Source organism: Passer montanus, unplaced genomic scaffold, assembly GCF_014805655.1.
Source record: "Passer montanus isolate IOZ18808 unplaced genomic scaffold, ASM1480565v1 scaffold98, whole genome shotgun sequence".
In the NCBI taxonomy this organism is placed as follows: Eukaryota; Metazoa; Chordata; class Aves; order Passeriformes; family Passeridae; genus Passer; species Passer montanus.
This window is the reverse complement of record NW_024375256.1, coordinates 1,411,562-1,437,949: the sequence shown is the minus strand read 5'-3', so window position 1 is coordinate 1,437,949 and position 26,388 is coordinate 1,411,562. Positions and strand designations below refer to the sequence as shown.

Below are 26,388 nucleotides of genomic sequence, written 5' to 3'. Positions count from 1 at the left end.
TCAGAGGACCAAAATCAAATGTCATTATTTGTGAGGTTCTACTTGACTTCACATCCCCGTTGCAGAAAAGGCTTTATCGATCCCTTCACGTGCAGGAGAAGGGCAATCGCAGAGCCTGACTGCAATAAGCCCTTTGGCATTTCGCATTAAGACAATAGCGGCAGCCTTTAAAGCCGCAGGAGCGCTCCAGGAATCCCAGGGAAGGCTCCCAACAAGCTGAAGCACAAAGGTTGATGTTATCAGCCCCTCTCCCGCAACCAAAGGGCGTTTTCCACCTTTTTTCCTTCATTATTTTTTCCCCTTCTTGCATCTCTTGGGAGGTACAAGGGCTGTTCTGTGCTGGATGCTTTTGGTGGGAGGCAGAGAAAAGGAAATTTCCTTTCTCCTGCTACCTCCCGTTCCTGCCTCCTCTATCCAGCACGACATTAGGAAATTCCTGAGGACTTGCTGCCTACTTTATAGAAAACACCCATTTTTTACCCTTTCAGACCCCTAACTCTCAAAAAACCCCAGCATTTGACAGGTGGCTGTCCTGTGTGTTTTCACAGTCCAAGAGGGATCTCCCCAGGTTTATCCTCAGTTCTCCCTTTGCTCCTGCACACGTGGCTATTTTCATCCCTGCTGATTTTTGCTACCAGGAAAAAAACGGTGAACAAGAATGGAAAAGCTTTGATAGCCACCAGTCCTGGAGCACCAGCACTCAGCCCACGTGCAGGAGGGAGATTTTTCTGCCTCTATCAAACTGTTTAAAAATACAAACACATTTTTCAAGTCAGGCTTCCTTTCATCTCCCTCTGTCCCATTTATCACCTCTTGAATGTCAGAGATGTCAAATTATGTAAACATGAGCCACCTATATAGATGGAAGGCAGGTGAACAGCTCCAAATAAGCATCCTGTGCAATCCTCAGGGGAAATGTCCCACAAAATGCTTACTCCCACTTGATTCTGAGGAGTGAGCCTTCCCTTTATGCCTTCAAGAGACCACCCCCTCAAGAATCAAGAAATCCAGTTAATCCAGCAGAAAAGGCAGCATCAAGGTATCCTCCAGCACTGAGAGAGACTACAAGACTTCCTGACAGGAGTCAGACTAGAAAAAAAAATTGCTTGGGGGTTAAAAAATAAACAAACAAAACCTGGGAAGAACAGAACAGCACGATTCATCTGTGTGTCAGATGACAAACCCTAATCCCAGGCCATAAGGCAGAGGATGCAGACCAGTAAGGGCATGCTGCTGTCATGGGACTGGAGGATGACAGCAAACCTGTGTGCTGTTACTCTGGATGTTTCCAGAGTAAATATTCCGAGTGCCAGATGGAGAGGAGCCCTCAGAGCCCTGCTCTGCTTTGCTAGGCTGTGCTTTCTGCAGGCTGTGTCTCCCTGGTAGGTTTTTATTTGTGTGTACATCCTTTATTACTGCACCAACTCACACCCCAGTCAAACACAGCTTTCCAGGTGAGGGGCCACATCCTCCCTCCCCATCCTGGTCAGCCCAAACAGGCCCAGGACAGGCACCAGCTCCCCAGTTTCCAGTATCAGCATGAAAATGGGGTTCTGGCTGCTTTAATGAGATAATCCCATCTGAAAGTCAAACAAAAATGTGGATTAAACCCAGGGCAAGTTTGCTGTATCGGTGATTTTCCACATAGTCAATTAGCACGGGAATTCTGAAAGTGAAAGGAGGGCTGGCTAAAGCCTGTCTGTCAAAACCATGAAATAGTCCCCTACCCATAAAACAAACCTCTCCAAAATCTGCAGGCAGCTGTTCTGCCACATCTGGCCACCTTCAACTCTCTTCCCAATGCATGACAGTAAAACCACATATTCCAGGTGTGAGAGGGGACCTTCACACAGAGAGTTTTGTATCTGGAAGTCTCACTGGATTCACAATGAGGAAAGACCTCTAAAGATCACACAATTAACAAATCCTCATTAGCTGGAGTTCTACTGGGATGGCAAGTCAACCTTATTGAACAAACAGCCAACAGTCAGAATTCCAAATGCCACAGATGTGCATGGATTTATAGTTGTTTTTCAAATGGAATTAGCAAACAAAGTGGCCTTTTTGATTCCAGAGTCCAATATCAACACAGCTGGGGAGCCCAGCCACTGAAAGAGGGAACTGTGCTGTAAGGTGAGCTTAGAAACTCCTCCAGCAGGGCTGGGAGCCGTGGAGCTGCTCTGCATTCTGATTTATTTCTATTTTTAAACTTGCGAGGTTTGTAATTAATGGCTCGAAGACATGAGGAGAATTGGAACAAATCTCAGCCTCAGCTTCCTCTGCATGTTGTTAATGGCTGCTCTGGCCACTAATGTGCTCCAATTTTCCCCACATCAAGCTCATGTGATCCAAGCTGCAGGAAAGAGAGTGGATTTGTAATCGTCTCTCTGATGTACAGGATAATTGCTGACTTTTATCAGACAGCAGTTAAACAAAGGCTTGGAAAGAAATAAATATTCCTTAATTGCAGCACTGCCACTGCTCGCAGTGGGAGAGGCTCTGGAAGGAGTAGCTGGTCCCCATTATCACTGTTCCACACTCAGACATGTAGGAATGACTTGAGTTCCATGCAGGGGTTTATTTATTTCCCAACTGGAATGTGGCTATGTGCTTTTATCACCACGGAGAGCAAGGATTCCTGTGGGAATCTGCCACCCCTACACCCAAACACACAGACAGAGGAGCTCCCAGTTCCTCCCACCCAGGGAAAACCCTCCACGGGTGATAAACAGGTTTTACTCACACACAAGACAAATAAATGATCTCATTTTATCTGTGTGGAATTAGCACCGAGACAGAGCATAAAAAACATTTCTAGAGCCAACTTTCCTTTCCTGCCTGCTCCCTGTAAAACCAGCTTTGACTCCTGAAGCACTGCAGTCTGAAAAAAGACAAACACACATTTACAGCCCTGAATGGAAATGACTCCCTTGGAGCTGACACTTCCTTCTACCCCCAGGACATCCCAGTGAAAGAATCCCTGCACTTTTACATCCACAAATGTCACCAGCACTTAGTTCTGCACCTGTGATGCCTTGAGGACCTTCCATAAGTTAAAGAAGAAAAAAAAAAAGGCATTAAAAAAAAAAAATCATACAAACAATCCCTCCCCAAGCCCAGGTTGCTGTCAGGATTGCTGAGAGCTGGGCCTTAATGCTCTGGGTTTCTGTCTGAGGGGATCTGCAGCAAGGCACACATGTGAAGCTGCCACTCAGCAAATGCCCTAGAGTTTAGAGCCAAGAAAGACACAAAAAGAAAAGGAAATAATAGTGCTTAACATCTAACTGTGAGGAGATTAGCCAGGAAATAAAGAAAATAAATAAAATGTGTACACAGTGTGATGTGGGCTCACAAGAGTGCTGATAACAGATTAAACACTTTTATTTCATGTTTTCAACCACTGCTGTTTTTCCACTGTGCCTTTCCTACAGCCTTCCTTTTAAACTATCACAAACCCAACAAACTCATCCCAGTTCCATTTCAATAGTTCAAAATAGGTGTTTTGTGCCAGGAATTGTGAGACTCGTGGTCAGTGTGGCACCAGGCTCCAGACATTCCCAGAATCACAGAATATCCTCAGTTGGAAGGGACCCACAAGGGTCAGGGAGTCCAACCACAGGTGAACATCTAAAAGCTCAGGATTCAGCAGGCAATGTTTAATATTAAGGGGGATTAAGTGCTGATTAAAGGGAGCATCCCTCAGAACAACTTGGAATTTGCTCATTTTCCTCTCTTTGTGCCTGATTTCAGGAGATGGAGATCCAGTCCCCTCAGGTATTTTTAGGATCACAAAATTATTTAGGTTGGAATATCCTCTAAGATCATTAAGTCCAACTGTTCTCCCAGCACTGCCAAGGCCACCACTGACCCATGTCCCCAAGTGCCACATCCACATGGCTGTTAAAGAGGGGAACTGGGACTCCACCCCCTCCCTGGGCAGCTGTGCCAGGGCTGGACAGCCCTTCTGGGGCAGAAATGTTCCTGATAGCCAACAGAAACCTGCACAGCAGCTCTGGCAGCTCTGAGGAGACTGAAGCATGGTGACATCCCCCAGTTTAAAGGGTGCCTGTCCCCAGGATCCCAGTGACTCCAGGCCAGCTCCCTGTGCCTTTACCTTGCCATGCTCCTCCCAGGAGTTGCTCCAGGTCCAGTAGTGAGCTTTGTACAGCCCAGCTCTCACTGCCATCAGCTCGTTGCCACGATAATAGAAAATGGGCCTGGAAGGAGAGCAGAGCTGCATGAGAAACACCAAGAGCCCAGGCCCAGCCTCCTGATAAGGGCCACAAACCCCTTAATGGCATCCCACTTCCCATGTGGATATCAGGCAGGAACAGGCTGCCTCCTAATAGTCTCCTCTGCAAGGTTTTCAATTAACATTTCTTAAAGTGTGTTCATCAAGTTGAGAGCTCACAGGGTGCAAGAATGAAACATTATCCAGCTTGGCTGCCAGTGATTGTTAATCCTTGAACTCTCAGCCCCTGGGATTTCCTCTGGAGCGTGGCGGTTCCAGTGTCAAACAGCTCTCAAGTGCCTGCCTGGCAGGGAAAAGGGGATTCACGGGCTCTGGGATGCTCAGGCTCCTCTGCCCAGCTCCACAGCTCTGCCACGGAGCTGGCAATGCCACCTGGGCAGGGTGGAACTGGCAGTGCCACACGGGCAGGGTGGCCAGGAGGACACCAGATGCCGGCGTGTTCTGGATGACATCTCTGAGAAACTCCACATGGAAAAACCTGGCAGCCAGACATGCTGTGGTTTTAATTCCTCTCCATTTTTTCCCCCCAAACCTCACTTTGCAGCATGTAAACACGCTGCTAAAGCTGCACTTGTTCCCAGAGGTTTCCCTAATTAATAATTCATCCAGGAAATGCATCTCACTCGCTGCATCTGTGCTGTTCCCTGGGCATCCCAGCAACGTTCCTGTTGGTTTTCCCAACAAAACACTCCTGGTTTTTTGAGGGAACAGCACAAAATTTTACTGGAAGGGACTATCTGCAGGAGAGGGGGGTGATTTCTTGGTGCAGCTCCCCTCTCCAGCTCTTTTGGGCTGCTGACAGGACATGAGGGTGAAGCTGTTTGTCACTGTCAGGGGGAACCTCTATTTTTCCTTCTCAGATGCCACTCCAAAAACGACTCACTGTGGTGATGTCACCGAGAAAAACCTGTCCCTAAATGCAAGGTGAAATTTAAATATCCCTGTGTGAATGACAGGAGTGGCCTCAGAGCTCTTGTAGCCTCACAGTAACAATAATGAGCCTCCCTCCTTTGTCACCAAGAGCTGCCACCAGGAACAAAGGGGAAACAACTTTGTCACCAGGAACAAAGGGGAAACAACTTGGTCCCCAGGAAGAAGGGGAAGCTGCACTCAGAAAAGCCCATTCCTGCATCCTTAATGCACCTGGAAATGAAATAAAGGCAGCAAGAGAGACCTGCCAAAGTGCAGCACCTGATCTAAACCAGTGCCAACAACAAAACCTCCCAAAAATATTCCACACAGCACTCCAGTCTCCGTCTCCTTGCCATCAACAGCCAATATTTGATCAGTTATTATGTGCCCTCCTGACTGAAGGTTTTAGGTTTTTCCTTTTAAAAAAATACATTTTCTATTCTGAAGGAGGATTCCAGCTTGTATTCAATATTCTGATATAAATTATTTCTTTTCCCCCTCCTTCACTTTTTCCTTTTTAAGCTTAAAAGAACACAACAAATGCATCTCCTGGAAAGTTTTTTGGGGGCTGTGAAAACTTTGTCCTGGTCATGTCTAGGGGAAAAAAAAAGCAAAAAAAAAAAAGCAAAAAAAAAAGCCACAATGTGCTTTGAGTGACTGTTATGTAACACAAGGAAGGGGCTGGTGACTGCACTGAAATTCCCTTTCAAAAGAACAAAGAAACTTTCCAAACTTTCAGAAGATGGGCCAGGCTGTGTTTGAGGAACCTGCAAGGCTCCTGTCAGGTAACACTCAGGTGTGCTCCTTGCTTTAGAGGCACAAAAGGAATTTCACAGCACAAAGGCTGTCATCCAACAAGGAAAAGAGCTCCAAAAATGTTTTCCATGTATAAGTTTCCTTGCTATCTCCCAAAGAATATGGCTGTAGTCAGATTTCCCAGGCTGCCAAATTTTTCACCAAAATCCCAACTCCAAGACCTCTCCTGACCTCTGACACTTCCAATAAAATATTTCTTGGCAGGATTTGCTGTCAGATCTCGGTGCCTGTGCCCAAGAGCTGACAGCACATAAAGATTCCAGGTCTTTCACCCAAATCTATCCCTGCAGAAGCATTCCCAGATCCAGGACCTTGGGAAGAGGATTTTCCTGGTGTTTCCAGGTCCTGTGCAGCAGCACAGCCTTCACCTCCCAGCTCTGCAGCAGGACAAGGACCCAGCACACTCTGGGCAGCTTTTGCAGTGATAAATAATGGATTCTCCCCCAGCCAGCCTCCAGTTCTCAGGCTTTTATCTCCCCTCCTGCCATATGTTGTCCCAGGGATCCCTGCTAACCCTGTGACATTTTCATCTGTCCCCAGACTCCACTGTATGGCAACATGCCACATGTCAGGAATTCCCAGCTCAGCTTGTTCCAGCGGAGCAGGAGCGCAGGGGGAAGCTCTGCTGCTGCCTGCATTCAGCTTCCACCAAATACTCGTGAGCTGGTGATAAAAAACCAGCCCCAAATCTGGCATCCCTTCAGGCAGGAGCAGGGCTGGCAGCTCGGGGATAATCACTGACCTGTCAATTAGCTTGCCCTGCAGGATGACAGGTAAAAGGTCGATGCCATCAATCTGTCTGTCACTGGGAGGCTGCAGACCCGCCAGGGAGAGGCTGATGCTGAACAGATCCATCACACTGCCCAGCTGATGGCTGACCTGCAACCAAAAAACCAACAGAAACACATCTGCAAAGAGCCCTTCAGGAAAATCTGTATGGAAACAGGTTCCCTCCAAGCACCCTGAAAACCTCTCCCTTTACACTGCTGCAGTCACCAGTAAATTCCTCTGAAAACAATAAAGCAAAGGAAACAATCCCCATTTCTCCACTTCCAGGGAGAATTTGCATTTTGATTCTTTTTTTTTTTTCCATTTTTCTCTCCCTCTCCTCACTCCTGTGTATCCCTTTTCCAGGAGTGTGCTGTTGCAGGGCTCAACTTAATTTAGCAAATTCCAGCTCATTTGTGGATTGAAAAATCAGCACTTACACCAAGGGAAAAAAAAGTCCTTGATTTGTTCCCTTCTCCAGGTCATCTCTGGAGTCCAGAATACCCTGGGAGATTTCTCAGAAAGCACAGGGATAGATGGATAATAACAAAAAGAGCCTGATGACTTCATCTGCAAACCATTTCCAACAATTCAAGAACTGTAAAGTTGTGGTATTTTTAGTCCATATTTTAATAAGGGAGAAAAACATCTGGGTTTGGCTTCAATGGAGATGTGCAAGGGTTTTTTTCCCCCTTTTTCCTTACTTGGAAGCCACACTCATCTCTATGCTCTTAATTATTTATATTTTAAAACCCTACAAAGTCTGTTCTGCCTGATTCTTTGTGAGTCTTTGCTCCCTCCCCGGGTGTGGGAGTTGTTGCAGGGTGTTTAATTAGTCAGTGACACACTCAGTTAAAGCAGATGCTGCCAGATCAGGAGCACCAGGATGCAGCAGCACAAGATGTGACAGGAAAAGAGCATTTGCAGCCACAGCACTTGTAGGGAAACAAGAAACCATTGGATACAACCCCACAGCTGTGAGCACCAAAGCACTTTCTGACTAAAATCCAAGTCCAATCCCAACAGAACAATGTTGGGACTATCAAAGACCTTTTACCTCTGGTTCCTTCTACTCACAAACAGACCCCCAGCCTCTGAGCTGACACAAATTATTTAAATGCAACAAATGATGACACGATAAATGAATTTTTATGAGATGCTGGCTCAAAAATAAAGGGGAAAAAAAGGGATACTAAACCTTGTATTAAGAGTCTGGGCTGAACAAAGTGAACACAAAGGAAGAATTAAGAAATTAAAAAGAAAAAGAACTGGAGAAAGCAACATGCAGGGGCCTAATTACAAGTTTAACATTACAATATCACATTACTTGATTACAGTCATTTCAATTTTTAATGGCTTTCATTCATCAGGAGGTGTTGGCAGGAACACATCTTATTAAAGCTGCATGCAAGAATCCTGCCACAATTCCTTGGGAGGAAACAAAGTGCAAAGCTTGAAGCACGAGGGGGAACCTGGCTGTGGAAATCCTTGGGAAAGCAGCTGGATCAGCTGACCATGACCAACATGGGCCCTGGAGTTCAGGATTTATCCATGGACACGGCTGGGAAAGGTCCTGCTCAGCCTGGCTGAGGGGGCAGCCACAAAGGGAGATGCTTCCCAGACAGGCTGTGGTTGCCCCAGCTCCACAATTCCTTGGGAGGAAACAAAGTGCAAAGCTTGTTTGCAAAGAGGGGGAACCTGGCTGTCCCTGCACAGCGACATGGCTGAGGTCCCCAACATTTATTCTTTATTTTAGTGCAGCCTTTTCCTCTCCTTAAAATGATTTTAATCATCCAGTCCCACCTCCCAGCTCCAGCAGGGCCATCCCAGAGCACAGGGCACAGGATGGTGTCCCTGCAGCTCTGGGATGCCCCCTGAGGGAACTCCACACCCCTCTGGGCACAGAGGGAAGCTTTGCCTCATGTCCAGGTGGAACTGCCTGGGATCAGCTCCTGCCCATCCCTCCTGTGCCATGGCTGGGCCCTGGGAGCTGTCCTGTCCCCTCCCTGCACAGGGACATGGCTGAGGTCCCTCTGAGCCCTGTCCCTGCACAGGGACATGGCCAAGGTCCCTCTGAGCCCTGCTCTGTCCCCTCCCGGCACCTCTGCGCGGCTGAGGTCCCTCTGAGCCCTGTCCCTGCACAGGGACATGGCTGAGGTCCCTGTCCCTGCACAAGGACATGGCCAAGGTCCCTCTGAGCCCTGTCCCTGCACAGGGACATGGCCGAGGTCCCTCTGAGCCCTGTCCCCAGGGCTGAAGCTGGGCCATGAGCAGCTCCCAGCCTCAGGAGCTCCTCCCCAGGCCCATTCCCACCTGCAGAGCTGCAGAAGGAGCAGCTCCAACCCCTCCTGCTGCCCCCACCCAGCCCAGGAGGCAGCCCCTGGCTGAGCCCTTTTGTAATCAGAGCTCTCACCATTTCTCCATCTAATCCAAAAATCACTTTTCCTGTTGTGGCTCCGTCCCAGCGCCTCAATCTTTTGATAAGAGGCAATTGCTGACCCCGGGCTCGTGCCTTTAATGTCACCTCATTTATCCAGAGCGTGGGGACAATCCTGGGGGGCCAGCACGCTCCCCTTGTCCTGGCCCTTATTAACCAGCACCAGATGTAGATGACTCTCTTTAATCATCCAATTACGTTTCTGGTCTCAGACAACATTTTTGCCGTGAAGCAGAGAAAACTTCTTAAGGAAATTAAATGCCCATGCCATAGCCACTTGGATTTATCTGTGCTCTGCAGCACCACATTGAAGAAGGAAAAAGGGGAAAAAAAAAAAAAAGGTTAATGTTTATATAAAACTTTGAAGTATTTTCAGAGAAAAAATAAAAAAATTACCATTTTTCTCCTGTCAACAGGGCTCTTTCATTCTAGTTGCCTTTCCCTTTTATTTATTTCATTTTTTTTTCAAGAAAAGAAAAAGAAAAATCCAGAGAGGGCAACAGCCCAGAGAAAATAAATAATATATAAACGGAGGGAGATCAGATATTGCTGTATCAGTGAGGAACAGCCGGTATTACGCACGTAAGGACGGATTTTTTTCCCCCTCCTTCCCCCCCTTCTTTTTAATAAACTCTCAGTATCCACACAACGTCTTTAAGAAAATGAAATCCTTTTGCTGTGGGCCACGGCGCTGGAAGAAATAGTCCCCAGTGCTGTTATCAGTGCTTTCAAGCTTTAACTCTGAATCAAAGGCGACAATTAATAAAGTCGCCCCCGCCAGGAATGGAAAGGAGGAAAGCTAAATATTTGAAACTGGGTGAACAAATGTCAGGGTGTTTTTAAATAAAATCCTTTTACAGTTATCACAGCGAGCAGACCTGATATCCCTGTCTAATTCAATTTCAATTTGCGCCCCATGGGAGATAGGGAAGAAAAGGTTGCAATGCTGTCTTTGGGTTGATATGTTCTTTTCTCCTTCAGGAAGCAGGCACGAGAGAGGAAGGGGAGGAGGGTGAGGGGAGAGAGGAGGAGGATTCAAATACCAATAGAATATGATTTTTTTTTTCCAGCTGGATCCTTCCAGAAGGCAGATGTGATGTGGGGAATGTTGAAACGCTGATTTGTTGTGAATTCACCTGGAAAACGGAGCCGAGGAGGGAAGTGCAGCCAGGCTGTTTGTGTGGGAATAAATATTCCTGGTGGGGAGCAGAACTCACTGAGTGTTGATGCCAAGAGCAACACACACTCCTGAGGCATCTTTCCCCTCCAAAAACCTGCAAACCAGCCAACTGCACCAATTATCCCCAGCTCCACGGAGAGCCTGGCAGGTGCTCCCACCCTGTCCCTCACTCCTTGTGTTTGAGCTGCTCCTGTATTCCAGCACAGCAATGTGCTCTTTAATAAAAACAAAACCTCCCGAGCCTTATGGATCAATAAAATTATTAACAAACTGCCAGGTGGAATCATGGAATGGTTTGGGTTGGAAGGGACCTCAAAGCTCATCCAGTGCCACCCCTGCCACGGCAGGGACCTTCCACTGTCCCAGGCTGCTCCCAGCCCTGCCCAGCCTGGCCTTGGGCACTGCCAGGGATCCAGGGGCACCCACAGCTGCTCTGGGCACTGTGCCAGGGCCTGCCCACCCTCACAGGGAAGAACCCCTTCCCAATACCCCATTCATCCCTGCCCTCTGGCAGTGGGAGGCCATTCCCCCTTGTCCTGGCACTATCTGCCCATATAAAAAGTCCCTTTCCCTCCTTTTCCCAAGGCACTGCAAGGCTGCAGTGAGGTCTCCCTGGAGCATTCCCATCAGCAGACAGAGCTTTCCACTCAATAACTGGATTTCACTGGCCAGACACAAACTCTCCTTTCCTGGCTGCAGCTGTTCCACCTGAAACAGCTCCTGGCCCTTCTCCTGCTCCTCCTCAAATGGAAAGGAACAACCTCTGCCCTGGGAGCAGACCCAGCACAGGAAGGACCTGACCCTTCAGCTCTGTGCTGAAGTTCAGATCTCCCAAGCCTCTGCTTCCTTCAACTCTTGACAAGCAGGAGCAATGAGAGACTTTGAAGCAGCTTTCCCACATTTCAGAGCTACTTGGAGTGCACAGGACTGGGGCTGAGCAGTTAAAACTCCTCCAGAGGATGGTGAAGCTACAGCAAGGTACAGAAAAAGAAGCCAAAAACGTAGTGGTGGACACAAGTCTCTCACCTGTGGTCAGGGCTGCTGAGGGAGCAGTGCTGGAGCCTCGAAGGCAAGAACACAAGCAGAAAACACAGGTGAGTTTCTATCACAGTTCCTGAGCAGCAGATAAGGAGGATTTGAAGGTGAGCACGTGCTTAAGGCTGACACTGGCATGGTGGAGGAGGGATTTTGGGTGCATCCCAAAATCTGGGAGCTCCAGGCACAGCTCAGCTGCCCTGCACACACAGCTCTGCACAGCAATGCCTCTTCCCAGGAATTCAAGCAGCAGCTCCCAAAATCTACCTGGGAGAAGGGTCCCAGCCAGGCAGAAAAGAAGCAGGCACAAGGATTTCTCTCTCCTCCTGTTCTTAATTATCCTCAGAGTTACTACAATGGAAAGAATTTTTAAATTTGGGCATTTTCTCGTCCCCATTTATAATGCATGTTTACTTTTAGCACATTATTTAGTTTGGACCCAGCAAACAAAACACTCAGCTGCAGTTTCATGTTCTCCTTTGCTAGCCCAGGGCTGTTGTACTTGGCTTGCAAAGGCTTTATGGAAATGTTTAAATTTAAACAAAACGACTGTTTTCATTTCAAATTAGAAAAATAATAAACCATCCTTGGTAGGTTTGGTGAACTCTCGAAAAATAATGAAACCAAACCACCCTCCTGCCCTCAGCTGCAGATCTGAGCTGCCTCATGCTCCCTCCTAAATGTAAATGATAAATTATCATTAGCCTGCCTCAATTAAACCACCCCAACGGAATGCAACTTCCACAAATGTTTTATTTATGACCAGTTTGCAGGCTGGAGCACGGTGCCCAGCTAATGAAGGATCACTTTCTGCAGGGCTCAGAGATGCTCACCAGGGGGAGGGGGCTGTGCTGTCCCTGGGATCCTGCAGCAGGACTGATTGCATCCTTCTGTAATGAGAGCTGGGACAAGGGGGGCTGGCAGTGCCACTGGGGGGTTATTCTGAAGTGATCATATCTGCATTTGTGTACAGGCAGCACAGAGCAATCGTGTGGTGTCTGAACCTCCCTGAGTGGAACTTTCATCAAGCACCAAAGTGAGAGATGTGAGGGTCAAACCACTCGGTACCTCAGGGCATGGAGAGTGTGGGGCACAAATTCCTGCTCTTGGAGCTCCAGTTTGTTCAAACACACGAGAAATATCGAGGTCCAAGAGAGTAAATGGTTTAAAAAGAGCAGGAAGACAAGAGCAGAGCCTGGGTGCTCACAGCACAGACCCTCTAAATGGAAATTTGCATTAAAATGGCACAGTTGGCTGGGGCAGCAGCAGCTCCTTATTCACACAAACACCGGACTTGGGGCACGGTAAAAGTGAGAAGCAGAGCCCCCTGAGCCCAGCAAGGAGCTCTCCACGCCCTGCAGCCCCCCCAGGCTGCTGGGAGCTGCCCAAGGCAGAGACTCACCCCTCCTGCAGGGATGTGGCCGGGCCACCAGGCGATGGCCGGCTCCCTCATGCCACCCTCGAAGGTGGTTTGTTTGCCACACAGGAAAGGCCCATTGCTTCCTCCTGGGGACAGAAAAGAAGCCTTAAACCCCACAAAACACCAGCATTTCCAAAGGACACTCTCACCCAGGCTGCTTGGAAATGAATTCTCATTTCTGCATGGATGCTTCTTCAAATGACACGGCCAGAGTTGGGTTTTTGTCATTATTTCCTTGTTTGTTGTGTTTGTTTGTGGGGTTTTTTTTCAATATCCATTTGTGATGAAATTTTAGGAGTGTCTTTTCAGCACGGGGAGAAAGTGACAGTTAAACACACCTTGCTATCAACAACCAAATTAAAAACAAACCCCAAACAAACAGGAAATACCTCACTGGTGCTCTCCTTTCCTCTAAGGGTGTTAACTGCTGTCTGTAACCAAAGAAAATCTGACACTTTCAGGCAGAAATAGCATTTTTTCATAATTATTTAAAATTTTGTAGTACCAGAACAATATCAGATGCAGATATAAGAGAGAGAAAAACAATCCTGCATTCCCTGAATGGTCACTCAGAGATGGCCAGGGCTTTGCAGGAATATCTGGAGTTTTAACCCAGCCCTGGAGCTCAGCTGGCCAAGGAGCAATCAGGGAGCTCTCATAACTGATTCCAGGTCACACAAAGTCAAAGCCAGTGGCTGAGCTGAAATGAGAACTCAGGTTACTCCCTGCTCTGTGGTTCAATAACCACAAGCCAAGCCTGGCTCCAAAGAGAAGAGAGCAGGTTCTAAAATCAATTTGCAGTGATTTGTTTCAGAGAAACCATCACTTAAACAAAAGAAAATTTGTTAGCTAACAAAAATCGTTTCTCTTCTTGATATTTTTCATGAGAGCTAAAGAATGAGGGACTCTTGAAGTGTCTCTAATTGCTCAGAAGGCTGAAATATGCATTTGGCAGATGGAGAGTAAACACCCTGCTAAGTTACTGAGCCTGGTTCTCAATAAATTACAGAATATTCCCTTCCTGACAGTGCAAATACACACAGGTAACAGCAACACTGGGGCAGGAAAAATTCCATTTGGCCAAGGACACCTCCTCCAACAGTGACCAGAAGCACTGAACATAAATTATTCCAAACATAAATACTCTGTCTTTTGAGGCTTCTCCTACCTCATAACACAGACCCCACACGCAGGGCTTTTTTTCTCCTCAGAGAGAGAGATTTAAGCCTTGATTTCCCAAGGCCAGGTTTGTTCAGCTGAGCCTCACCTTGCTTGGGAGCTGAAATGAGAGCAGCCCCGTTATCAGAGGTGAAAAACACAAAGGTGCTCTCACTGATGCCCAGCTGCTGGAGGTGCTTCAGGATTTTCCCAACGCTGTCGTCGATTTCCCGCACAGCATCCCCATACCTGAGGCAAAAGGAGGTTCAAAACACTCAAAATAGCAAAAAAAGGGTCAGCACAATGTGTTTAGTGGGTTTAATTTGTACCTGTGCTGCAGAAATCCTTCTCATGCATCAGGTTTTCTGCTGCCACTGCAAACTTTTGTGTCTCTGGCCTGCAGAGAGCAGCCCCCCGTGGGCATTGAGGGTCAGGGTTTGCTCAGGTGTGAGCCACTCTTGGACACAGGAATTCAGCCATAAAATTCACAAACAGAGGCAAACCCACCTTGTCACAGACTGGGAGGTAATAACATGGCTTTCCTTATGGTTCGAAACTCTTTGAAGCAACACTCCCAGTGTCTACAGAGCTCTTTGCCCCTCCAAACTGCATTTTTAGGAGTGCTTTTCTATTTGCTGGTCCAATTTATAGGCTTTTAAAACAGGCACTGATCATACAAAGGCCTTCTAAAAAATCATCTGTGCCACAGACAGCATTTCACTCCTCACATAACTGGCAAAGAGGCTTAGAGCCCCCCTCCTCCCCCTGGGGTCACGTGAGCTTCACTTCTCATTAAAGCCAAATTATGAAAGAACAATCCAAGCAAATAATGCATTTCAGCACACACACACTTGAGGAGTGATCCATGCCTTGGATCTACCAGCCAGTGCTCAGGCTGGCTGTTCCAGCTGCAGGAGGAATTCATTAAAACAACCCCAAAAAGCAGAACTTACAGCCCTCTCTGACTCGTGCCCAGGAACTGTTTGGAGGCATAGACAGGAGCGTGGGTAGCATCAATTGCCCAGTATAAAAAGAAAGGCTGCTGGCTGGCCTGCTGCTTGCTAATAAAATCCAGAGCTTCCTGTAAACAGCAATAAAAATTAATTTATCCTCTGCCGTCAAAATTTCCCCCCCCCAAAAAATAGCAGAAAGTCACCTTGGCTTAGAAGCCAGCACTAAAATAGTACCTGCAGGTAGAGCTGAGTCAAGTTGGCTTCACCTGTCTTCAGATCAATTTTGAAATCTTCATAGTATCTTAAGATAAAAGGAATCAGAGAGGGGAAAAATCAATCCTAAGGAATAAACATCAGAAAAAGGATTTTTTCCCCTTTTGTGGATATTTTCCCCTGTGTAAGGAGGTGACAAACACATCACAGTTAACACCCAGCAAACTCTCTTCAGACATTAAAAATATGTCACCATAATTGTTCTTATGGGACAAAGTGGTGACACAGCTTGATGCAAATTAATGACTTCGAGTTTTGGACAAACCTGAGGGACTGGCCTTTTGCTGTAGGGGGCAAAATGCTTTAAAATCTCATGGTGATTCATAAAGAGCTGGTTGAAATGTGAATAAAATCTCAGAAGTACACAACAACTTCCAGTGAGACAGAGAAATGCCGGAAGCAGAACCTGGAAACATTATTTTAGAGCTTTGGAAAGCTTTAATGCTTTGGAAACATTATTTTAGAGGGATCTTCAGCCAGCAGTAAAGCAGAGAAGGGTCTGGGGAAGTGCTCAGGGGAGTAACAGCAGTGAAATGGGACAACACCAGAGTGAAAAATGAATGGACAAGAAGGGCCCAGACTGCAGACTGGGAGCAGGGAATGGAGCTATGCAAACACACAAAATGTTACTGCAAACAGGAAGAGAAGGAACAAAGAGGTCTTTCAGTACAGAATGGGAGCAGCTTCCAAGAGGGGAAGCCTTTAGGGTGCCAGGGATGAGCAAACAGCCCTGGGAGGGCAGCTCCACATCCCTGCACCATGCACATGACACTTGCAGGCTGCTCATGGTGTTGCACCTTTATTAACCACAGAACCAGGGGATCCCAGAATGGCCTGGCTTGGAAGGAGCCCTAAAGCCCATCCAGGTGTGCCAAGGCAGCAGGGAGAGCCCAGAGAAGCCCAGAGCCAGGCCAGGAGCTGGGTTACCTGCCAACCATCTCCCAGTCCCTGTAGATGGGGATGTTGGGGCGCTCTGTGCTGTTGTAGGGCCCAAAGTGGCAGTTTGGGGACCCAAACCACTCATCAAAGCCGTGCTTCAGGGGGTGGAACTGGGGCCGGTGCCCCAAGTGCCTGCCAACAGAAACAGCAGCTCAGAGTTAAAACTACTGCAGAAAGACACACCTCAGCTCATCAGAACAGCATGCAAGAACACAGTCTCTGCCTGAGAAATCAAAACTCAAAGCATTTCAATCACAGAAATGACTCCAGAGCAGTGTCTTGAGCTCTCTCACACTTGTTGCAAGCACAGCCATGCAGACTCACCCCAGTGCTCACTTATATTCCACTTTATTTACTCTCCAATCACTGTTTTCCATTTTTTCCTTCCACTGGTGTCTTCTCCCATGCTGTCTGATGATCAGCACTGATGGACTACACTGCCCCAAACCACTGCAGAGATGTACATAATGTTTCACTTAAGGATTCTGATCTATGACAAGTCCCTTTTATCCCACTGAGCTGTAAAAACACAAGGCAGAGCTCATGAAATGCACCATTCCATCCTCATCCCCTTTATGGAGCATTCACGCTGCCAAAATGGTACAAAGAGACCTGAATGGAAATGAAATGAGGTTTTTGTGTGCACATGTGGACATAAAACACATTTAGCTACTCCTGATGACAGCTCCTCTCTACTGTGCAGCTTGAAAATCCTCCATCCTTAAGCTCCAGATGAAGCTCCTCTCTAATCTCCAGGTTTTGTACTGCAAATTCCACATTTCCTGCATTTATAGCACCTTGAAGACAGAGAATTCCCATGCTGTCTGTCTCTAAAGGGGATCTTGGCAGGTCAATGTTTATTTAACCATTCCATCTTCCCCTCACGAGCCTGGATCTGCCCCCTGTCCACTTTGTGCCATCTCCCTCTGCACTTTCTGAGCATAAAGGGCATAAAATGCATACCCTGGAGGGAAATGATCCTTGGAGTTACTCTGAGCTGTTCCAAAGTGAGTTATTACAGGAATAATCCTCATTTCAGCTGTGGTTACAGCTTGGTGATGGAACTGCCACTGCAGGTCTGACCTGCAGGATTCCATCCTTTCCCCTTCTGTAGATGTGGGAACACAAAGTTACAACAGGGGAGATGGAAAAAATCTTATTCTACAAAAGCCCTACAAGAACTTACAGAGACATTAAACAGTGACTGAGATCCAGAGCAGTCTCTGCATCTCACAGCACAAAAAAAAAGAGATTTAATGAAACACAACAAATTCCACACTGGTCATGGAAAATACTTGACTTGCAAACTTATAATCAAACCATGGAATTTACTGTCACAGGACACCCTGAAGAGATTTTAGAAGGGATGATGAAACAATAAGACAATTTTCTGCTGGCAAACCTCTGTGAGGCCAGGATGAGACTCCAGTTTTACCCTGCATTTCTACCCACCTTTCCAGGGAGCAGGTATCACTCCCAGCCCTGTCCAGGAGAGGTTTTTGGATGCACAGTAATGCCCTGCACATTCCTCCTTAGCCCTATTCCTGCTAATAGCTGCAGGTCCTTCCAGATTTGCCTTTTTTCCCAAGGAACTGGCACCAATCTGCATTTGCCTTGTTTATTCCTTTTCCCTGGGTGTATGAATTTCCATTTATTAGCACTGAACTGCAGCTGATTGCACCCAGCCCACTGAGCTGATCCCTCAGGGCCACTCTCCTGCCTGGATTTGTGCTGATAAATAATTCACTATCTTAGGGTGCTTTGCTTTCTTCCCATTTCCAGCAGGTGAATCCAACCACGATTCAAACTCGCCCTTCTCTAACTTGTTAATGAAACTGATAAAGAAATTCCTGTTACTTTCCACAGGAATTCAGTTCATTAATAAAATCCCAACATATAGCAAGAGTCAAAGATAAAAACCACGTAAGTGCTCAAGGCAAATTCCAAGAGAACATCCTGGTGTTTTCTGATTAAATAAGTGGTGTGAGGTGTGGATAAAAGGCCAGAGTTGAGGAGTTTATAAATACAAATACACACATAAAACCTCATCAACTCTTTGTATGAAGACATATGTAAGTATTTGTAATGGCAACACTCAGGAATTGATCCCAGCAGAGGGAAGATCCATCACACTTTCCAAAGCTGGACATTTGGGCTTCAAATCCGGGTTTTTCCCTGTAATTCTGTTTTTATTGCTGCTCCTTCCCAACACACACACAATGAAATCTCAAAGCAAGAGACCTCCAAATAAATTTACCATTTGCCAATGATCTTATTGGTGTAACCAGCTTTCTTCAGGAGCTCTGGAAGCAGTAATTCAGAATCTGGGATTCCTCCTACTATGTCCTGTGGTGTGTATGCTGTGGAAAACAAATCAAAAACACCTTTCTGACTCTCCAAAACATTACAGCAAACAGCTCATGTACTGGATCAGAAAGACACTCGTTTGGAGCCCCAGCAATGCCCTTCCTTGGAGCCCTCCCATGGGATGGAGAGAATAAATCGGTCCAGGGAGACCCAAAGGGAGATTTCCACCCACTTGTGCACAAGGGCAAATAATAAAGGGAGCTGCCACCCCCAGAGGGGAGGTAAGACCCTTGAAAGGGAGATGTCATAGAAAATCAGGTGCTTCAGGGATGGTCTTTATGCTGTAAATTTGCTTTGTGTTTTCTAAAATGAAGGCAGCCTTTTCCTAACTCAAATAACCAACAAAGGTGCTCAGACTGCAAGGGCTGATCTGATTTATTACAGGCTGGACTTGATGATCCCACAGGTCTTTTCCAACCTAATTCATTCTGTGATGCTGTAAGAAATGAAGAGTATCTCTCAGTCCCTGAGGCTGCCAGGTGTGACTGTGCTCAGGGAATCAACCCCAGGCTGCTGCTTCCTGCCCAGCCATGTCCCAGCACGTGGCATTTGTCACTCTGGGACCCACAGCAACCCAGGGATCTTCCCTGGGAGCACCAGAGGGATGGAAACCTGCTCTAAAGCTGGGTGGAAATCTGCCTGCTGAATAAACCCGTGAGCAGGCAGCTCTCCCCTGTGGGTTTTACACCCCCACCTGATTTTCCTTCACCAGACCCCAATTCCCCTGCCCAGAGGAAACATTTCTCAGCCAGCAGAAACAAATGGATCAAGCAGCCTGGTTTATCCTCCTAATTTGAGGAGGTTTTCTGCTTGATGAGGAGGAAGCAATAAAGTTCACACTTATTACCAGCACTTAACAGGGTTTGGTGGCACTCTGGAACATCCATGGGGAAGATCCCCTTTGTCCAAAGAGAAACTTGCTACAAGGCACAGAGGGAAATCAGGAGGGGAAGGGAGGGAGGGAGGGAATGAGGCTCCTACCATTCCTGGCGTGTCCATTGGTGGTGTAAAAGCCATTCCTGACCGGGAGCCGGCCTGTCAGCAGTGCTGCCCTTGCTGCAAACAACACAAACATTTCTTTACAGCCATTCTCTGCTTAACATTCAGATTATTGTAGGAGGATGAGGGCTGCACACTGACTGCAGTGTGCAGTGTCCCCTTGTCACAGCCAGCCACTAAATCACTCACACTCTCCCATGAGCCACAGGGAGAATCAGTTCTGATGCATCATTTGAGTTATTCCAGCTGAAATTTGGCCCCTTTATTAAATTAGCCACACTGAAGAGTCATTCCTTTGAATAGTCAATGGAGCAACCCTTACAGCTCAGTTATATATATATTTATTATGTATTTAAGAGGAAATCCTAGCACAAACTGATTAGATGCTCAAGGCTAAGCTTTCGAGCTTGACTGAACAAAAATGATGAAATACAAAGAAAGAGCTGTCCAGCTTTGACAATAAAAGTCAAGTCCTGACTGCAGGGAATATTTAAACAGATGTTAAACTTCAAGCATATGCAGTGCCACCACTGGCTTAGCAGGATTTCAGCATATTTTAAATGCCTTTTCTGAGCAAGGACATCATCAACACAGTGGCAAGTGCTATCCTAAATGAGAGCCCAAATAAAAAGCCCCCGTTCTTCATTTTTGCTTCAGTTCTTGGCAGCTAATCAGGTTTGAGGAGAAAAAGAAAGCAAAAAAAAAAAAAAAAAGAAACCACCTCACAGAAAAAACAACAAGGAGAAAAATATCTGCCTCTCCCAGACCCAAACGTTCTTTTTATCTCTTGTCCCTGTCCCAGGAGTCTTGTAAGACACCAGGGTCAAAAGCAGGACACAAACTGCTGCCTTTCCTTGCATGAACGTCCCACCAGAGCCAACAGAATCAGACCAAATATGTCCAGCAACAGATCAGATCCTGCTTTGTTTAACCCAAAATGGGAAAGATGAAAAAAATGCAGTGACTGGGGTTGCAATACTGAACTGAAATGGTACAAAAATCCTTTAGCTGCACTGATCACTGAAGCAGTGCTTTGTACAAACTGAAAACTGTCGGGTTTCCAATCCAAACAGAAATAAAAAGGGAGCAAAATGCAAGATCAAAGCAGCAAATCCAATCTCTGGCCTGAGGGCAGGCGCTGGTTTGGTTGTTAGCCATGTCAGAGGCTGGCAAACACCCCAAACTGCTCAGAGGGAGATGCTTCTCATGCTTACGTGGTTCCAACTGCAGTGTACTTACAGGGAGAGCAGAGGGGGCTGGCAGTGTAAAAATCCAGGAAAAGCATCCCTTCTGCAGCCATCTGGTCTAGGTTAGGGGTTTCCTTAGAAGGCTCTCCGAAAGCTCCCAAATCCCCCCAGCCCATCTGCAAAAGGAACACACCAGGAGATGTCAAAATCCCTTTCCATAACCACATTTTTGGGCCCACATAACACTTTCACTGTACCCCTTAATTGATAAAGTTTTACAGTGCTCAGCACCTCACAAATGTGACAGAAATGATCTCTGCCAGCCCTGGGAGCAGGGAACTCACACTTTTCCCTGGTGGGTGGGAAACTGAGGCACACACAGGATTAAATGATTTACTAACAGGGATTAAAGCACTTGCAAGAAGCCCAGTGCTTTCCCTGTTACTCAGAGGCCTGAGGCACACCCAGAGCAAGGAGGAAGAGGAAGTTACACGTGGTTTACTCGGGGTGGTGCAGCTGCCATGTCTGAGCCCTCAGCCCCTGCCCTGCTGTCTGTGCTGCAGGATTCCACCTCAGCCTCTGCATCTGTCCCTCTGCAGCCCTGCAAACACAAGCAGAAGGCCTGAACTCCAAAGCAGCACTGCTGCAAAGGCAAGGAAGGGTTATAAAAGCCAGAGGAATCTGCACCACCAGTCCCTGTGCTTATCTGCAGGACTGTGGCTGCACCCTGCTCTCCCTCCTGATCCCAGGGGCCACACGCCAGGAGAACCACAACATTCCCATCAGGCTGTCTGTGCCCACTGCTGAAAACCACTCCTGGGAGAAGCTCAGCTGCAGGCAGAAGGTTCTGGAAGGGAGCAGCTCAATGAGCCATAGGCAGCACAGGTGCTGGGATCCTGTGCTTTGGGAAAGGCAAGGTGTGTGTCAGCTGAGCCATGGCTGCATCCAGATCCTCAGGGAACCATCTGCTGCCATCAGCTTGGACTGGAAATCCCTGCAGGGATGGTTCCTGAGCTAAGGGGCAATTAAATGGTTCCCCCTGGCACTGGCATGAGGGATTAAAATGGATTCACCCCCAAGTTCTTGATTGTTCTTTATCATCAAGGAAGAAAGACAAAAGGAATCTCATGTTGCTCTAATTCCAGAGTCCCTGAGGATCAAGGGAAAAAGCCCAGGGAGAGGTGTTTGTAATGAACATATTCAATAAATCAATAGTTCACAGAAGCTGCAGACAGGAGCCTTGTGCTGTACCAACATTTCCAGAGTGGGAGAATCCCTGTCCCAGAGAGCCTGCCTCTGGAAAATTACAAATGCCAGCCTGGGAGGGGGAAAAATTCCTGAATGGAAAACTGAGGTCACAGGATTGCTGAGCTTGCTAAACACTCTGAGTCCCAGCTGTCCCCACCTTGTCCCCAGCCCAGGCACTGAGCGCAGGCCCCGCGCCGCGCTCGCCATGGCAACCGCGCCGCGCGTGACCGCGCGCCGGCCGCGCGCCGCACGTGACCCGGCGGGGCGGGGCCAAGATGGCGGTGTGCATCGCCGTGATCGCCAAGGAGGTGAGGGGACAGCGGGGACAGCGGGACACGGCCGGGACACGGGGTGCGGGGCCAGGGGACAGCGGGCCCAGCTGGCGTCATGCGGCCTGAGTGGGGCCGGGTGGAGCAGCGGGGTCTGAACAGGGAGCGGAGGCCTCGGGTTGTGGGGAACAAGAGATCAGTGGGGCCTGGGGAAGGGGGAGAGGGGCTGGGCCTCAGGTTGTGGGGTTGAGGGGAGTGGGGGTCGGTGGGGTCTGGGGAAGGGTGAGGGGAAAGAGACCGGGGCTGTGGGGCCGGGTGAGGTTGTGGGGTACGGGAAAAGGGAATGGCAGGATTCAGGTTGTGGGGCTGAGGAGAACAAGAGATCAGCGGGGTCTGGGAAAGGGTGAGGGGCTCTGGTTTTAGGGTCTGAGCAGGACTGGGGCTGTGGGAAAAGGGAACGGCAGGATTTCATGTTGAGGAGAACAGGGGATCAGTGGGGTCTGGGGAAGGGTGAGGGGAAGGAGGCCGGAGCTCTGGTTCTGGGGTCTGAGCAGGGCTGGGGCTGTGGGACGTTGTGGGGTATGGGAAAAGGGAACGGCAGGATTTCAGGTTGTGGAGTTGAGGAGAACAGGGGATCAGTGGGGCCTGGGGCAGGGTGAGGGGAGAGGTCCGGGGCAGTGGGGCCGGGTGAGGTTGTGGGGTACGGGAAAAGGGAATGGCAGGATTTAATGTTGTGGGTTGAGGAGAACAAGAGATCAGCGGGGTCTGGGGAAGGGTGAGGGGAGAGGGGCTCTGGTTTTAGGGTCTGAGCAGGACTGGGGCTGTGGGCAAGGGGAACGGGCAGGATCTGGGGTTGTGGGGTCAGGGAAGCAGAACAGAGCAGAGCCAGGGGCAGTGGGGCAGCCACTGGGGGGAAATGGGCTTGGCAGCAGCACAGGCACGGTGTGAGGGTGCTCTGGGCTGCCCTGCTGCTGGGACAGAAGGGTTTTCCTGGGGACAGACAGACACAGGCTCTGCTGGGACTGGCGAGCAGAGACCCTGGGGGGAAATGGGCTTGGCAGCAGCACAGGCACGGTGTGAGGGTGCTCTGGGCTGCCCTGCTGCTGGGACAGAAGGGTTTTCCTGGGGACAGACAGACACAGGCTCTGCTGGGACTGGCGAGCGAGCCTCGTGCACTGCAAATGCTTCTCCTGCCATGGGGACAGCTGTGCCCCAGAGGTGCTGCAGCGTGGGGAGGGGCTGTGCTGGGAGCACGAAGGGTTAACCAGCCGTGGCAGCAGCAGCTCCCAGGCAGTGTGCCCTGCTCTGCTCCCAGAACTACCCCCTGTACATCCGGAGTGTCCCCACGGAGAACGAGCTCAAGTTCCACTACACGGTGCACACCTCCCTGGACGTGGTGGACGAGAAGATCTCGGCCATGGGCAAGGCCCTGGTGGACCAGAGGGAGCTCTACCTGGGCCTCCTCTACCCCACTGAAGACTACAAGGTGTATCCTTGGCAAGCCTTGGGCCAGGCTGTTGTGGGTTTAGTTCAATCCCAGAATATCCTGAGCTGGAAGGGATCACCCAGCCCGACCCCACCCTGGGCATCCCTGGCAGCATTGTCCAACCTCTCCTGGAGCTCTGGCAGCCTCAGGGATGTGCCCATTCCCTGGGGAGCCTGGGCAGTGCCAGCACCCTCTGGGGGAAGAACCTTTCCCTGATATCCACCCCAAACCTCCCCTGGCACAGCTCCAACCCTTCCCTGGGTGCTGTCCCTGTCACAGAGAGAACAGCTCCGTGTCTGCCCCTCATGAGGAGGTTCCTGTCACTTTGTCCCTCTGGACATGTTCCAGGCTGGTTTATGGCTATGCCAGCCCTGCCATGAGGGAGGCAGGTCCTTAACCCCTGGTTGTGGCCGTGCCAGCCCTGCTGTGCCAGGCAGGTCCTTAAGCCCTGGTTGTGGCCATGCCAGCCCTGCTGTGCCAGGCAGTCCCTTAACCCCTGGTTGTGGCTGTGCCAGCCCTGCTGTGCCAGGCAGTCCCTTAACCCCTGCCCAGGTACGGCTACGTGACCAACTCCAAGGTGAAGTTTGTCATGGTGGTGGATTCCTCCAACACAGCCCTGAGGGACAACGAGATCCGCAGTGTGAGTGCCCCACAGCAGAGCCTCCTGAGCTCTCCTTGCAGCTCCCCAGGACGTGCTGAGGAGCAAACAATTGATAACTCACCTCCCCTCCCTTGCAGATGTTCCGAAAGCTGCACAATTCCTACACAGACATCATGTGTAACCCCTTCTATAACCCTGGGGACAGGATCCATTCCAGGTGAGTGCATCTTTGGCACCTTTCTGGCATCTTCAGGGCACCTCTGATGCAACAGGCCCAACCTGTGCTGGGCCAGCTCAGGGGTGTGTGCTCCAAGAGCCTGAATGAGAACAGTGATGTTGGTTTGGGGTTTCATTCCTACTCCTGGAAAACTGATGGTGTCATAAAAAGTTCTGCTGAACTCTCACTGCTACCTCAGAACTGGGCTTACAAACATTAAGTCAAGAATTTTTTTGGGGGAGAAAAAATTACCTGAAAATAGAGGTAACAATAGTTGGCCTTGAATAATTGTGACTGTTAAAATGTAGTAAGTAGAACAGGTTAGAGTGAATAAGTGCCCTTGTCCAGGGTTTATCCTTGTAGGGACAAACATTCAGCACATGGAATTCCTCACCTGTGAGGGTCAGTGTCCCCCATTCCCACTGTAACCTCACAGGGAATTTTAATTTTAATTAATGGTGAGTTTCTACGGCTCAGGCAAGAACAACTTTGCAGACCCAGAGCAGCAGCCAGGATAAGACCTGTCCTTACCTCAGCTTCATTAAAAGTCATTAATCCCTCAACAGCCTGAGCTGTGAAGAGGAAAACCTCATCTCCAGCTTAGGGAAAGGCAGGCAGAGGCAGGGTGAGAAAGTGGTTTTGTTACAAGAGCTGTGCAGAATGAGCTGCTCCCTTTAATAACCTGTGCTTATTTCCCTCTCCAGGGCTTTTGATACTATGGTGAACTCCATGATGATGCAGGTGTGCTGAACCCCTTCCCACCCCCCTGGGAAACATTCCCTGTGTGCAGGAGCATGCCTGCAGTGCTGTAAATATTCCATTCTGTGTAATAACTTAAATTTGTTCTGTGTAAAATAAACCTGCTGCCTGCAAGCTTTGCCTGGATTTGTACTGGAGCAAACACAAACCACTGCTCACAGAATCATGGTGTGATTTGGGTGGGAGGGGACATCTTCCAGTGTCCCAGGTTGCTCCAAGCCCCCTGGATCAAGAGGAGCTCCGAGGGCCCTTCCAACCCAAACTTTTCCAGGAGCTTTCCCTGCCTGGGCTGATTCCTGGGTGACTCAGGCTGCTGCTACCACCCTGCACCTCATCCAGACACGCTGCACAGAGAATCCCAGCCCAGGTAGAGCAGCTGGAATAAGCCCACCCCATCCATGAAGCCAGCAGGATTGCACAGCTGCCTGCCTCATCCCAAATTCATCTCCATTAGCATCTCCTCCCCTGCAGCTCCCTGCTGCTCTAATTACAGACTCCCAAATCAGTAGCAGGTATTTATCTGGAATAAAGCACAAATTGCACTGAAAAGCATCCCAGCTCCATCACTCCTGGTTCAGCAGAGGAGATGCAGGCAGGAGCAGGCACACACAGCTCTACTGCAAGCACCTCATCAGTTAAAAACCACAGAAAGCAGCTAAAAATAACAGATCTGCCCAGCCCCAGGGGAGCCCAGGAGGCTGGAGAAAGCCAGAACTGCACTTGAACTTCACACAGCAGGATCATTTATTTTAAAAATAAGTAACAGCTACAAATACTTTCTCAAACAGAACTTAAGTACATTTTATCAGCAACCACCTGGAATATCATGGGAGGTTCAAGCCTCTCCCACCATCTCCACAAGGCACAGCTGTGCACTGTTATCCACAAACATTTTCATCTAAAAAATTAGGCTGTTTTCACTCACAGAGATGGCAGCTCAGTGTTGCCTCTTCCACTAGAGAGTCCAAACACCCCAAAGTAGTTTTTTATTTAAAAATAAGCCTCAAAAATTTATAATCCTATCAAACAGAAGCCCTAGAAAAAAGCTGGTTTATAGTCTAAGCCTAAGGGTAGCTCAAATCAAGGTCAGCCTCAGCAGCTCTGAGGACAAT

General features: G+C 48.6%; 2 protein-coding genes across 12 annotated transcripts in view; one reads left to right on the top strand and one right to left on the bottom strand.

Moving 5' to 3' along the window:
• The window catches only part of GALNS (galactosamine (N-acetyl)-6-sulfatase), a 38,892-nt gene extending 18,025 nt beyond the window's left edge, over positions 1–20,867 (bottom strand). For 6 of the 11 annotated variants that reach the window (XR_005626262.1, XR_005626263.1, XM_039696508.1 and 3 more), the window contains exons 1-10: positions 20,749–20,867; positions 19,492–19,566; positions 18,401–18,503; positions 16,132–16,275; positions 15,166–15,232; positions 14,932–15,059; positions 14,088–14,227; positions 12,803–12,906; positions 6,723–6,859; positions 4,115–4,217 (exon numbers count right to left, since the gene is read on the bottom strand). Coding sequence is in view for 9 of the 11 variants with exons in the window: in XM_039696508.1 (XP_039552442.1) it covers positions 4,115–4,217; positions 6,723–6,859; positions 12,803–12,906; positions 14,088–14,227; positions 14,932–15,059; positions 15,166–15,232; positions 16,132–16,275; positions 18,401–18,503; positions 19,492–19,566; positions 20,749–20,809 (1,062 nt within the window). In the remaining 2 variants the exon portion in view is untranslated. The other 5 variants (XM_039696512.1, XM_039696513.1, XM_039696514.1 and 2 more) reach the window with 5 other exon arrangements.
• A 1,316-nt stretch (positions 20,868–22,183) lies between these two features.
• TRAPPC2L (trafficking protein particle complex subunit 2L) lies at positions 22,184–25,394 on the top strand. Its single transcript, XM_039696527.1, has 5 exons — positions 22,184–22,252; positions 23,529–23,701; positions 24,252–24,339; positions 24,438–24,517; positions 25,222–25,394. Exons 1-5 carry the CDS (start codon positions 22,220–22,222, stop codon positions 25,265–25,267), a joined length of 420 nt encoding a protein of 139 aa, XP_039552461.1. The 5' UTR covers positions 22,184–22,219; the 3' UTR covers positions 25,268–25,394.
• The last annotated feature ends 994 nt before the right edge of the window (positions 25,395–26,388 follow it).